Source organism: Pseudorca crassidens, chromosome 6 (assembly GCF_039906515.1).
Source record: "Pseudorca crassidens isolate mPseCra1 chromosome 6, mPseCra1.hap1, whole genome shotgun sequence".
Taxonomy (NCBI): Eukaryota; Metazoa; Chordata; class Mammalia; order Artiodactyla; family Delphinidae; genus Pseudorca; species Pseudorca crassidens.
Window position 1 is genome coordinate 27,951,365 of NC_090301.1, and position 15,726 is coordinate 27,967,090.

General features: G+C 37.4%; 1 protein-coding gene across 12 annotated transcripts in view; it reads right to left on the minus strand.

Moving 5' to 3' along the window:
- Positions 1-10,375: 10,375 nt before the first annotated feature.
- Positions 10,376-15,726, minus strand: part of PIKFYVE (phosphoinositide kinase, FYVE-type zinc finger containing) — a 77,620-nt gene continuing 72,269 nt past the window's right edge. For all 12 annotated transcript variants that reach the window (XM_067740795.1, XM_067740798.1, XM_067740794.1 and 9 more), the window contains 3 exons: positions 14,774-15,035; positions 14,277-14,351; positions 10,376-13,705 (listed from right to left, as the gene is read on the minus strand). In XM_067740795.1, the coding sequence (XP_067596896.1) occupies positions 13,590-13,705; positions 14,277-14,351; positions 14,774-15,035 (453 nt within the window). In that variant the 3' untranslated portion in view covers positions 10,376-13,589. The remainder of the gene's footprint in view (positions 13,706-14,276; positions 14,352-14,773; positions 15,036-15,726) is intronic.

The following is a 15,726-nucleotide window of genomic DNA, read 5'->3' on the forward strand; positions in this document are numbered from 1 at the left end:
CAATTTGTTTACTAGCATAGAATATAGGTCTGTAGAACTTATCTTTAGTAATTTCTCTATTCTCTGGATATAAACATAAACCTGATTAGAGAATAAAGAAACCTAAATAGAATAAAGAATAAATAAAGAATAAAGAAATTACTAAAGATAGGTTCTATGGATCTATAATATTATGCAGCAAACAAATTGGAAATGAATATAAAATTTGTTTTTCTGGGGGGAAAAACAAAATGATTATACACTTTGATTAATATAAATAGGCCAGAATTTTACCTCTAATGTAAGACAGAACCACACAGGGCTTGTGAGGGCTGGCAGTGTATCAGAATAAAAATCATTACTGCACCAAAGAAACTTTTTTATATCCTTTGTAGTAACAACTAGTTAGACTCCAAAGAGCATAGCTGAGAGGTACTGTAAGGTACCTCTGAGAGCTGTAAGGTACTGCTGGCAATACTCCTGTTTGAGAGGAAGTAGCTATTATTGAATTTTATTGAAACAGAAATAACTTTTCACCGAAATAAGTTATTCTTTATATGTGAGTTATTATTTTCAGTAAGTGAAGATCTGCCAGTAAAATGAGTCAAGAAAGAAAACTAACAAAGAAAAACTACCAAAATTTATAGAATCATAGGTCAGGCTCTGTTTAGAACTTCCATGACCTTAATTTAGCAATAAATGCTTGCCTGTGAATTCAGGCTTAAATTAAATTCATAGGAGCCTAATACAAATCCAGCAACAATCCTTAAATAATCTGGCTACTTTCTTGCCTTCCTGTATTTTTCCATGTCCTTATGAAATTCTTGAGCTTTCATGAAGAGGCCATTATATTTCCCGCATGTATACTTATAGTTTTTTACTAGTTATAACATTTATTCATATGAAAGGTCTGGGTTAATCATTTAAAAATATTTACTAAATGCTTTTAAACAGGAACTGGGAGAAAACCCATATTGTCAGGTGCCCCGTAAATTCAGTGCCACCTGGAAACTCCTGAATGGCCCACTGAGTTGGCTTGATAACTTAATTAAATTAAACCAAAACAGATCTGGATTCTGTTAAGAGCTCAAGTAAGTCTTAGGCACTAAGGAAGGATACCAGCTATGCCTATGAGACCAAACATGTCTGAATAACAGTTTTTCCCCCATTTGAATCTGAATTCCTGGTTTTATGTGTACAGACAGACCATTTTAAAAAAAAAGGAATAAAAAAAAGCACATGTTCTCAAGCCTCTGAGGAAAGGGGAGGCATTAGGTGCTGAAGACAATCATCTGTCAAATGTACCTTAGACACTTGAAAGAGGCATTTTCCATTACAGGGGTGGGAATGGGAGCACATAATAAGGAAAGATGGAAGGGGGACTGGGTACCGCAGAGAACAGAGCTCGTATATGTGAATATGACCAAGGCATGTGCTAAATATTATGAATGAAGAAATAAAATGCTACGTCACTGAGTGGAACCTAGATTTTAATTGATGATTCAGATTTCTTTTTTCTTATTCTTACTTAATTGCCTGTGTGGGCTGGGGAGCAAATCCAAAAATAATAGCAAAACCCTGTGGGTCCTCTTACGAATCAATTTACAGACTGTAAATGAGCTTCTGCTGATCAATTCTCGTCGTAACACGAAATTTCGACTTCAAACAAGGACAAGTTTTACAACCATATTTAATCTTCAATCAAACAAAACCTATCTGATGAAAATCACATATTTGGAGTCCTAATTTTATTTGTATGTACAAAATACGTTAAAATCTAACAGCAGGGGTTTAAATAAGAACTAGTCTAAAATAATATGGATAATAAAATTTCTTCTCAAGCTTGCCGGGTTGGTTTTCTTTGTACTACTTCTTAGAGTGCTCATTTACATTAAAAAGCATAGTAGTTCAAGTTATGCCATTTAACACTATATTATTTTGGCAAAAATGCAAGCATTACTGACTGAAAAACACAAAACAACATGGTGAATTTGGCATGCTGCTACAATGTGTGATATGGCAATGGAGGTATTAATAATTCCTTCTAGAATTATTAGCGCCTAATAATTAGGCATTAGACTCTCACAAGCTGTAAGGAGCCGGCTATTCCCAGGTCACCCAACAGGCATTTGTTACATATGCGCAGGAAAAAAGCGGGAAACGCTCAGACCTATTTGGGCTTCACGGAGAGCTAGAAAAGTCATTCTTATTCACGAGGAACTGTCAACTTTCACAACTCAAAGGTGTGCCGGAGACACGAACGTCTAGTCATCCCATCAGAAGCCAGCTCTCTCTAACTCCTTCTACTGAGCCCACAACACTCACGACTCAGCTTCCCTCTCAGTTTCTCCCTCTGACGTCCCATCCCGGCTGACACACGCAGTCCCATGTTCTACTGCCTTCCCCGGGACATCCAAACGACCAAGAGAGAGAATTTGGCTGGATCCATTAGACACTATCCAACATGGAGCGTCTCTTTTGGACTGAGTCCTCAAATCAGATCACCTCATTGGCTGGTGGGCTCTATGCTTCTAACCTATGTGGCGAGTTGCTTTGGGCGTAAAGAAGGGTTCGATCCATCAGTAAGGGTCATGATAACCAAGTCACATGACAAAAAAACTGAAGAAACTACAGCTAAACATAGTAGCACTCTGTCCCTAGAGTGCCGTGGCCTTGTCTCTAGTTCAACTATGCAAAGAACTGTTACCAAGGACACAAAAGTAAGGAGAGGTCCCTGCCTTCCTAGGGCAGTTTCAAACTATTAATATGTTTTTAGGTGGGATTTCATGTTGATCATTTCCCCTGTGAATTAGAGTATACATACACACAGCAATTTGGGAAAATGTTGCAAAATCACACAAGAATTGAGAACCAAAATAACATGAAGCAAAATAGCCATGGGTTGATTTATTCCAGGGAAACCCTCTATTCACTCAGTGGTTTATTACCACCAGGATAGAGCATAAAGTGCTGCTGATATAGTATGAAGAATAGCACATGCCATGTTGCTGAGAAGTAGCAGACAAAAATCCCACTCCTGTGGCAGCCAGACTGAATGTGCCAGATAGCATCTTCCCAACTTGGATTAAGGCAGTGAGTATCCACCTTCCAACATAACCAAAGAGCTTGGATTTCTCAGTCATCTCATCCAGTTTCTCCAGTGTCACCGATAATTATATTCACTTCTAATGGACAGAAGAGAAGCACAATCCTCTTAAAGTAAGAAAAGTCTTTGTCATTTCCACCTCTGGGCATTTATAGATGGACACAGAAAAGAAACAACAGGAGCCCTGTGCAGTAGAGACGAGAACAGTCAAAATATAGAATTTACTAAAGGAATCATTTCCAGAATGCTGAGGTGTATGCTTCTGGAAGCAGCTTGAACTGCATTCCCCTAAGGAGTAGCTCTTTAGTGATATCATGTTGCCGTTTGGCCCTTTAAGTGATATTACTGGAGGGGATGATGACTGTCAGTCTGGGGGGCTGCAGCTGCCAGATGGGTTTTTCCTGGATGAAGTGGCAAGTTAGCAGCAGAAATGACAATCAAATTCTATGTGGAAAAGTCTAGAAGAAGCTGCCAAGTTCTGCTGCCGATAAGCTAAAGGACAATTAATTATACCTAGACATTCTTGAGCAATCTCGATGTGCAGCAGCGCTCTCAAGATGAGAAGCTAAAAGGCAAAGATGGTGGCAACACCAGGAGTCTGGCTCAGGCGTTGTATCTCCCTGGAGTGTGCTCTGTCCAGGAGATGACATGTGTCTGTGGACAGGGTCACAATTATGCTCATGGCATATTTTCCCATATTGAGCTAATTAAAAATTTCTCTTCCTAAAAAAAAAAAAAAGAAAATTTCTCTTCCTGGTATGCCATTGTCTATTCTGATTTGTTGCAGATAACAGGACTTCAATTAGGAGAAGAGACTGGATTTTTAAAAAACATTTTTAAAACAGTAATGAATAGAGAACTACCTTTTACTTTGGACAGAGAAAACATTGTATCAATGATCCAACACAGCATTTAGATATAATCGTTATAAAATTTCGTCTGACTTGGCCTTCTGCTTCTGGGCAAGGTGAGATAATAGGGACCAGATTTACCCTCCTGCTTGAAACAATCAAGAAAACCAGGCAAAATATACAAAACAGCAGTTTTCGAGACGGCAGCAGATATTAGCCAATAAAGGACAGTAATCCTGGAGAGAGAGGAAACAAGTCAGGTGAGCCCTGTTTGTCCCCAGTTATGCCTGGAAGGATCCTGTTCTACTCCCCGGGGTCAGGAGACAGAGCTGAGAATCCAGGGAGAGACCAAGACCCTGAGTTTGAAGGGCAGACTACTAGAGGAGAGAGTTGCAGAGAGAGCGAGCCTCAGAGATCTGCAGAGGATGGGTATCCAGCAGGGCACTGATCTGACATATATGAAGAAACTACCCAAGGCCAGGGAGAGAGCCATCAGAAATGGCTCTACAGTCATCCCTCATTATCTGTGAGGAATTGGTTCCAGGCCCCCCACAGATACCAAAAGCCACAGTTGCTCAAGTCCCTTGCAGATGGCCATCCATATCCACAGATGCAGAACCCAACTGTGTATCTTCATTTCACTTGCTTATCTTCAAAATGTAGAGCAATTGGTTCTTTGGATTGGGGAAAGAGAAAATATTTTAATAGGACAGTAAGAACAAAAAAGACCTTCTAACTTAATCTCACTAAAATCAACGTCTCTAAGGTAGGGCTCTTCCTATCCACTGTAGAATCACTCGTTTTGTTGTTTTTGTTTTGTTTGTTGGTTTCAGAAGAATAGCAAAGATAGTATAGACAGCTTCCATCTACTACTATTTCTGTACCCTGTTTCTCCTGTACCGTTTCTCCTACTATTGATGTCTTACATTTAGTAAAGTACAATTGTCACAATTAATGAATCAATGTTGAAACATTAATTCAAGTCCACACTTTATTGAGATTTCTCTAGTTTTTCCTAATGTCCTTTTTCTGATAGTCACTCATTTGTACAGCCTTGACTCTACTATTTCAGGGATGCGTGGACAACAAATTTATCAAGCATGTGCTCTGTCAAATGAAAAGCTTTTAGTGTTACCTTCATCTGAAAAAAGAATTACACTCAGTAAAAAATATTAAGCTATTTCCAACTTAAACCTCCATATGAAAACTACATATTCTAAGATTTAACGCACTCTTATAAAAGAATAACTTAGAACTCTGGCAAAGATTTGGGGGACTTGGGTTCCCCCAGTCCCACTGGTCCCTCTAACGGCTTCATACTGCTCTGCCAAGCAGATCTGTAAATCTTAAAATCAAGTAGTGATACTTCAGAGCCCTCCACTGGCCACTGCTCACTACTGCAACCTCATTTTGGTCCATTCTTGACCCTAGTGATCTCCCTGAAAATATCCTCCTCCACCAACATGAGCGAGGTCAGCTTTTAAGGCACCTTGCTAAAAGCCACATAAGTGCAAACAATGTCTTAAAGGTGAAAATTTATACAGTTAAAAGTTTACACCCTGCCACACATATTGTGGCAAATTTGAAAACTTTTAAAGTAATAGTCAGCAAACAACAACCAATCAGGGCCAAATTCAAGACACCTAACTCCAAAGATGCATTAAAGGACATTGACTGCAGTAAAATTATCTTTTCATAAATTTTATTTTCAATTTAACAAATCAGGAGAAGATATAAAGTTTAAAAAATTTCTTAATTAAAAAAAATGTTAACTTCTTTCAGTAAGGTGAAGACATCAGAAAAAATTCCTAGGGCAGCAACTGGTGATTTGCTCATATATCTCACTCATGACTATCAGTTTCAAATCACTTTACTTTGATCTCTGCCTCATCTTTCTTCTCTTTTGTTTTGGCCTAAGACATCAGTATAGATGTTCTGGAACAAAAATTTTCTTCGGGGGCATAAATTGTTAACAAGAATGAAATCATACCAAGTATCTTTACCAACCACAATGGAATGAAATGACAAACCAGTAACAGTAGGAAAACTAGAAATTTCACAAATATATGAAAATTAAACAACACATTCTTGACCAACCAAAAGATCAAAGAAGAAATCACAAGAGATTAGAAAAAAATCTCAAGATAAGTGAAAATGTAAACACAACATACCAAAACTTAAGGGATGCAGTAAAAGAAGAACTAAGAGGGAAGTTCACAGGTGTAAATATGTACATTAAAAAAGAAAGAAATCAATAACCTAACTTTATACCTCAAGGAACTAGAAAAAGGAGAACAAACTAAACCCAAAGTTAGCAGATGGAATGAAATAATAAAGATTAGAGCAGAGATAAACAAAATAGAGAATAGAAACACAATAGGAAAAAAAATCCAAGAAACTAACAGTTGGTTTTTTGGAAAGATCAACAAAATTAACAATCCCTTAGCTAGATTAACTAAGAAAAAGAAAAGAGAAGACTCAAATAAGTACAATCACAAATGAAAGAGGGGACATTACAACTGATGCCACAGAAATAAAAAGGATCATTAAGAGAATACTACAAACAACTATAGGCCAACAAATTGGATAACCTGGAAGAAATGGATAAATTCCTAGAAACATACAACCTACCAAGACTGAATCATGAAGTAATAGAAAGTCTGAACAGATCTATAACTAGTAAGGAGATTGAATCAGTAATTGAAAACCTCCCAACAAAGAAAAATCAGGACCAGATGGCTTAACTGGTGAATTCTACCAAAAGAAGAATTAATGCCAATCCCACAAAAAAATTGAAGAGATGGAAATACTCCCAAACTCATTTTATGAAGGCAGCATTACCCTGACCTCAAAGCTAGAGAAAGACACTACAAGAAAAGAAAATTATAGGCAAATATTCCTAACGTATATAGATGCAAAAATCCACAGCGCAGTGATTGAGAGTCCGCCTGCCGATGCAGGGGACACGGGCTCGTGCCCCGGTCCGGGTGGGTCCCACATGCCGCGGAGCGGCTAGGCCCGTGAGCCATGGCCGCTGAGCCTGCGCGTCCGGAGCCTGTGCTCTGCAACGGGAAAGGCCACAACAGTGAGAGGCCCGCATACCGCAAAAAAAAAAAAAAAAAAAAAAAAAAAATCCACAGCAAAATACTAGCAAACTGAATTCAACAGCATGTTAAAAGGATCAGACAACCATGATGAAGTGGGATTTACCCCTTAGATGCAAGGATGGTTCAACATATGAAAATCAATCAGTGAAATATACCACATTAACTGAAGGACGAAAAACACTTGATCATCTCAATCAATGCAGAAAAAGCACCTGACAATAGTGAATACAGCTTCATGATAAAAATACTCAATAAACTGGGAATACATGAAAACTACTTCAACGTAATAAAGGTCATATATGGAAAGTCCACAGCTAACATCAGTCTCAATGGTGAAAACAGAGCTTTTGCTCTAAAGACAGGAACAAGGCAAGAATGCCCACACTTGTCACTTCCATTCAAAATAGTATTAGAAGTCCTCGCCAGAACAATTAGGCAAGAAAACAAAAGGCACAAAAATTGAAAAGGAAGAAGTAAAATGATCTCTGTTTGCAAATGAAATGTATACAAAAAACCTTAAAGAGTACACACAAAATAGTTAGAAGTAATAAATTCAGCAAAGTTGCAGATACAGAATCAACACAATCAGTTGTGTTTCTATACACTAATAATGAACAATCCAAAAAGAAAATTAACAAAACAATTCAATTTATAATAGCATCAAAAAGAATAAAATACTTAGGAATAAACCTAACCAAAAGGTGAAAGACTTGTACTCTGAAAACTACAAAACATTGCTGAAAGAAATTAAAGAAAGAGCAAAAATGGAAAAGCATCTTGTGTTCATGAATTGGAAAATTTAATATTGTTAGTATGTCCATATTACTCAACACAATCTACAGATTAAACACAATCCCTATCAACATGCCAAAGGCATTTTTTGCAGAGATAGAAAAATTCACCCTAAAACACCTCTAGAATCTCAAAGGACCCAAAATAGCCAAAACAATTTTGGAAAAGAAAAATGAAGTTGGAGAGAGATCTCATACTTCCTTATTTTAAAACATACTACAAAGCTATAATAATCAAAATAACAATGGTACTGGCATAAAGACAGATATATAGACCAATGGGATAGAATACAGAGCTCAGAAATAAACCCTTGTTTATAGTCAAATGATCTTTGATAAGGACCACTCAACTGGGAAAGGACAGTATCTTTACCAAATGGTGTTAGGAAAACTGGATATCCAAGTGCCAAAGAATGAAGTTGGACCCTTATTTTATACCACATACAAAAATTAGCTCAAAATGGGATAAAGACCTAAATGTAAGACCTAAAACTATAAAATTCCTAGAAGAAAACAGGGGAAAAGTTTCAAGACATGAGATTTGGCAATGATTTCTGGATATGACACCAAAAGCACAGGCAACAAAAATAAAAGTAGACCAATGGCACTACATCAAACTTAAAAACGTTTGTGCATCAGAAGATACAATCAATAGAATCAAAAGGCAACCAATGGAATGAGAGAAAATATCAGCAAATCATATACCTGATAAGATGTTAATATCAAGAATATATAAAGAACTCCTACAATTCAACAACAAAAAAATCAAGTAACCCGATTAAAAAGTGGCCGAAACATTTGGATATTTCTCCAAAGATAATATTTAAATGACCAACAAGCATATGAAAATACACTCAACGTCACTAGTCATCAGAGAAATGCAAATCAATACCACAATATTATGTCATGCTCATCAGGATGCCTACCATCAAAATAAATAAATAAATAGATAAGCATTGGAGAGGATGTGGAGAAATTGGAACACTTGTGCACTGTTGATGGGATTGTAAAATAGTGCAACTACTGTGGAAAACAGTATGAAGTTTCCTCAAAACGTTAAAAAATAGAACCACCATATGATCCAGCAATCCCACTTCTCTGTATTTACCCAAAAGAATTTTTAAAGGAATTTGAAGACATATTTGCACTACCATGTTCATAGAAGCATTATTCGTAATAGCCAGGAGGTGGAAGTAATCTAAATGTCCATTGATGAATAAATAAAGAAAATGTAGCAACATACACACAACGGAATACCTTTCAACCTTAAAAAAAAGTAAGGAAATGCTACAACATGGATGAACGTTGAGGACATTATGCTAAGGGGCCAAATCCAGTTACAAAAAGACAAATACTGCATGATTTCACTTATAAGGACGAATCTAAAGTAGTCAAATTCATGGTAATGGAAAGTAGACTGTGGTGGTTACCACGAGCTAGGGTGAGGGGGAAAAAAGAGTTAATGGGTATAGTTTCAGTGTTTGCCAGAAGAAAAAGTTCTGGAGATGTATTGTGCCATGTAACAGTTCTGAAGTATATGCTTAAAAACAATTAAGATGATAATTTTTAATTTCTTTTCTGTAATTAAAAAAAATAGGTTTAGGGACTTCCCTGGTGGCACAGTGGTTAAGAATCCACCTGCCAACGCAAGGGATGTTCAAGCCCTGGTTCGGGAGGATCCCACATGCTGCGGAGCAACTAAGCCCGTGCGCCACAACTACTGACCCCGCATGCCACAACTACTGAGCCCGCGCACCTAGAGCCCGCGCTCTGCAACAAGAGAAGCCACCGCAATGAGAAGCCTTAGCACCGCAATGAAGAGTAGCCCCCACTCGCCGCAACTAGAGAAAGCCTGCGTGCAGCAACGAAGACCCAACGCAGCCAAAAATAAATAAATTAATTTAAAAAAATAGTTTTAAAAAGTCTCTTTTAGCGTTAACCCAGGAATTTTATAAGTAATTAATTTCTGACACAAGACGTCAAGGTAGTGGGGACAGAAAACTGGTACTATGCATACGCCTTTTCCACCACTGTTGGGGGTTGAGAGGGAGCAGAGCCAGGCCGCCTGGGCATCCCTGGGCACAGGGGCCATCCCCTCTGTCCAGCGGTTCTCACTTTCGCCCTGTGAGTCTGGGCATGGTGAGTGGGAGTCGCTGTGCTTACAGCTGCGGGTTGCAGCACATTGGATCCACTTCAGGGATCCTGTGAAGGGTGGGAACAACTAACAGTGGAGGCTGCCCTCCAGGTGGACTCAGCCATTCCCTGATGGGCAAGGCCAAGCTTTCTAGAGCACCCCATAAGGAAACCAGAAACAGAATTGAAGAGAGGCGGGAGGACAGAAAAGGCCAGGTCCATATGGGGCAAAGTGAACCCAAGGATTTAGCACCCCCTTTCTGAGACCTAAAGAGGAGAGTTATTTACTGAAGAAAGACTTCAATTCTCCCGTCGGAAGGGGGAGAGAATGAACAGAAGACAACACTGCTGGGCCGGGGGCACCAACTCCATCTCCTCTTAATTTCCTCAAGCAGATTCAAAACAAAGTGAAGTTGATTCTCAGTTTATTGTAAGTCCTCTTTTTACAGTATAAGTCTCCAAAAGGTCAAGGCAGTTTTATCTCATAAATAACATGTCAATCATATAAAACAGCTGGAACCAAAGTAGAGAAATATATACAATATAATACATTAAGTATTTTCAGTATTGTTAATTGAATTTTTCATATTAAATTAAAAGAGGCTATTTTGATTTACAATGTCATTTCTCTAGTTAAAATTAAACCTGTCAAAGACGTAATATACATTTCTTACAAAACAAGCAGAGCAGCATTAATAAAACTGCTCATGATTGTAATTTTTATTTTTCTATAATACAACTGCACCCGTGTTACAAAAACAAACAAAAAAGGCATTGCACTAGATGGTTTGAATACTGCTTAAGTCAGTATGTTAACACTTGAGGAATAATGAATGGCCTGATCTGTTTCACCACCAGGCTCATTTGCAAGGGTTTTCACTCCGCCAGCTAAGCAAACTTTCTATACAGGTAGATTATTTTCCTCAGCAGTTTTATACAAGCCCACGACACTAATGGGTAAAAAGCCAAGGAGAAGCTGATGCCACAAAAAACAATACAACCCTACTATTTACAATACCCAATAAAGGCCAAAGCTAGAAAACCACTCACTGCTGGATCAAGGAAAAAATTATAAGTAGGACATTCTGTAGGAAAATTTGAATATCTATAAATTTAAAATATTCAATAGACTACAAAAGGGCTTGCAACAGCTTATTCCCCTTATTTTTCTTAGGCTTGGGTAAGAAAAAAGTGAATCTTTTTTATTTTTAAATAAAGTTTTGATGGCATCAAAACACTTCACATTTATAAATAAGATTTTTATACAATGCAACATGTTCACATAGCTTTCTTGTGCTATCAATTATTCTCAGAATTCATTTTTTTATTCTAAAGAAGAAAGTATTAAGATTTCTTCCTTGTTCTTAACTTATCACCATCAAGGTTCTCCAGGCCTCAATGGGGAATTCAAGAGAGGTAAACAGCCATTCAGTGCCTGACACTGAGTACACAGTATTTGAAAAGCCTTATGTATCTGGTAGTGGCCTAAACAAGAGCAGCAAGAGGCCGGGTATATAGTTCTACCACTCAAAACAAATTAAATTTTATATTTCCCCTCCATTAAGACAGTTTTAAAAGGACAGATCACCCTTGCAAGGCAACAAGTATTGTTTCAGATTATATCATATTGGAATTTTTTTTAGCCACAAAATTACCTAAGCAGCAGCAGTACTTTAAAAAAAAATCGGTTCTTCAAGTCATGGGCAAGGAAAATAAAATCAACATGACACATTATTGTCAAGAGCTATTCCAATGGAGCATTCAAGCTATACACGTGGTACTGAGACTGAAACAAAGAAACAACGTGATTACAGCTGCGGGAAGACCCCTGCCCCTGGAAGTGCTCCTGACTGGGGTGAGGGAAATGGACAGGATAAATAACCCCAAGCCTCCTGACAGAAAAAATAAACAGATGCAAAATATGTTTGCATTCAATATGAGATGCAAAATCCATGTTCCTGACACATGAGAAGTGAATAATGTTCCACATCTTTCAGCCCTGTACAACTCCTTTACTGGCCTTTGATATCAAAACTAAAATCGTCATTGTTTTGTACGTTTTCAAAAGGCACATCACACGTTAAAAAAGAAAAAAGTGCTTATCATCAGATCAGTAGTAAGTCCTTGGTCAGTTTGTTTCTAGTACAGAACAAATCATGTTTCTAATAAGCACCAAACACCAAACTAATGCTTTTGTTTTCTCGAGCAAACTTTCCAAAATGTTCCTATTTTACATACTTAAGTCTCTGTAATTGGAATGTAACCAGATTTTTTTCTTATTATGTGAAAGGTGCAATAGAAACGTGCTACTATAGGAAGCCTGAAAAGAGTGGAACCCTTAAAATTTTACAAACCCCAAATTATCCTTATTTGGGGTATTATCCGTAATAATAATCCTTATTATGGGAAAGAAACCAAGAGAAAATATTCGGGGTTGTGTTATTTCCTCAAAGACAGTTTAGTATACTTTTGATCACTTTTTAACTAAACAAAAACTCTAGTAAACAATAAGTTTCTCACTAAGAATATCTTAACTGTTAACATTTCTCAATAGTCAGAACTGGCCTAGAAACTGGTACAGAAAGTTAGAAAACAGGGGTGTCCACACTGGAAACTTCTTAATTTTATAGATGCCACATAAATTGCTAGTTATATTGAAAAGGATACTTTACCTTTATAAAAAATAAAGCAAGTGCTTCCCTCACCCAATTTATTGGATCAGGCCTAATTTATTTTTTATATTAAAAAAAAAACCTTTATTAATAATTATCCCTTTGGGGATTTAGTCACCGTAGACTAATTTACTAATGTTTCCCTGAAAGTGGGAGAAAAACCTAGAGTATGAGCATGTGTAGACAAGTGCAGTTCAGCATATTACTTGCTCAAAAGCTGTAAATAAGCTTAAAAAAACAGCTCCAGGAAAAGGCTTAAAGTTAATGGCTGTAGCCTCCTGTCACCCACAGACAAGTAGAGACAGAACTTGAAAAATATCAAACACACTTGAAAACAGGGAAAGATACAGAACATGACACGATTCTCAATTTAAGTCAAATTCCTCAGCAAAACAAGAATAGATTGTATCAATCTGTTTAACTGGCCATTAATAAAATAATTCAGAATTTTTTTAAGGTTTCAGAAATTCTGATAAGAGGTAACATTATATTGTTACATAAGAAACACAAAACAAATTCACCAGCTCTACAAATGCTTTCTAGGTAAAGAATCTGTCCAATATGATGCCAGGAGAGTCATAATCTATGAGACACTGTTTTCTCAACAGGATTGTTAGCCCATATGACAACCGATTTTTTCACCGTATCTCATCTCTAACCATACATTTGTCCTCAGCCCTTTGAAATGTGCCTAGATTTCAGCTTAAGTGAACAAAATGTTCATGCAACGTCCCAGCCTACGGATAGCTCATTTGTAGGTTTCAAAAACCAAAGTGCAAATCCACAGAGTTTTAACCCTTCAGGCTACAGATGGCCTCCACAGCCACAGAACTGAAAGGGCTTTGCATACAGTGGTGAATGTGATGAAGGAATAAAACATGTAGCTTATTTTTGGTCCTTGGTTCCAGGCCCCTTTTCTTCCTGGTCCATTTCAAAATATGTGCTTTGTTTCAGCAGTTCAGACCCAAGCCTGTCCAGTGGTCTGGTACCATCAGGAAATACTTGTCCATTGCTTCACAAAATCTGGTCCTATACAACTCTGGAGAGACCACAGTCGGCATTTTACCTAGGATTATGAAAGCGAAGAGGGAAAAGGAAGCCGTTACGTAATTGATAAGACAACTGACTTCAACGGCTATGTTCTTTCATGTCAACAGACATAAAATGCCGTGGTCTGTAAGCAAACACACCACGGCGGGCTCAGAAAGGAGAGAGGGTGTTCACTGTGCCACATGACAAGGGACAGGTCCTTCTTGGTAGGAGGTTTTTTTTTTTATTTTAAAAGACGCTCTTGCTTAGAGATGAGAGAAGTCTAAAAGCACAAATGGCGCTGGCAGCTCTCAGAGAACTTAGAGGATTTCAAGTGTTAATTCAGGACAACCTCCTGTTCAGAACTTCTGGCCTTTTTAACTTACCATTTTGAGAACCTCTGGCATCTTAACACAAATTTAAAACCCCATATTTCCCCACCTAAACAATTCCCCTTATTATTTGATCACCTTGGAAATGATGATAAAATCAAAGACAACCACTTATGTTTTAGAATTTTTTTTAAAGTATCCATTTAGTATATGTTAACTGATGAGGAAGATAATGAGAACAGTTTAAAGAGTAAACAGAACAAAAATTCTGCTCACCTTGTCCTCCTAAAATTCCTGTTGATTTCACAACCATCTCAAGCTTTTTGTCCCATGTAAATGTTCGGATATAATCTGTTGCAGGGGGCGAGATTAGCAGTAAAGGTTCTCTTAATAAATATAAGCAGATGACAACCGCAATTACCATTACTATTACTTCTACAATAGCTATTGAGTGCTGGCAATACTGCAGGTGTGGACAATATGCCAGGGACTGTCCTAAGGGTTTTTACCATATTAATTCATTTAATCCTCATAACAACCTCATAGGGCTTCATCTTCAAGTGACTTTTGAATACAGATATTTTTGGTAAAAATAATGAAAATGGAAATGAGGAACCTGAATAAAAGGTACCAGAACAGAAAAACTATTATTTTTAAAATTTCAAATGAAAGTTTGTGAAATTATTCAATAAGCTATTACTACACCAGATAGTCTTCAAATTTCACTCTGGCTTAAATCATGAACTATACATAAGGCATGTTCATCAACTTACCTATAATTCCAACTACCAGCTCATTGCTGGTATCATCTCGCCCAACCAGCAGAGAATAATCTATAATGAGGTGGCTAGAAAGGAAGTGGGAGTCGCTACGGATTGAGGCTCTCAGCACAGCTTTGGAATGAGAACGGATATACAGAGGGTTGTCTCGAACCATTTTTAAGAGATTTTCATCCAGCAGGACTACATCACAACTCTCTTTCCCGGTATCTGTTTTTACATTTCGATTCCTAAGTGAACCCTTCAAATCAAAAACCTAGCAGAAAGAAAACTCTCTGTCATTTATGTGTGAGCTGTTACAAATGGTTAATTAAATTAAAAAGGCAGAAAGCTTCCTTGTAGCCACTACAGTTATAAACACTTTAAAATTTAATTTTAAAACCTAATAACTTATATGTCACTAAATGCATACACTGTAATTGTATAATACATAAAACACATGGTGATGTAATTGTATCATGAAATTAATAGCTAGGTACTCATTTATTGAAATATTTCAGAAATATACTGACCCATTTAATCAACTCTAAGAAACATTAACAAGTAACTCCAAAAATATATTGTTGAATCATAAAGCAGTTTAAAAAACAGATGCAAACATTCAGAGGAAACTTTTAAGTACTGATACCAAAACTGTCCAATTACTTAGGACAATGTAGAAGCAACAGCGTATCTCTACGAATTTCTGGGCATTAGGAAAAGCAACGCACTCAAAGGTCAGGGACCTGGGTACTAGACCAGTGCGACCTGAAGTGTTATTCAACAGACCACTGCTAGACAGGCTTTCCTGGTTCATGATGACAGAGAGGCTAGCGCCAGAATGTAAATCAATTACATCATTAAACCCACAATTTAGTACAGCAGATGCTTCTGCCATAGCAAGACATTCTCGATGAAGAAAGCAGTGCATTAAATTACATTCTATTGATTAGTACAAGCTCTTATCT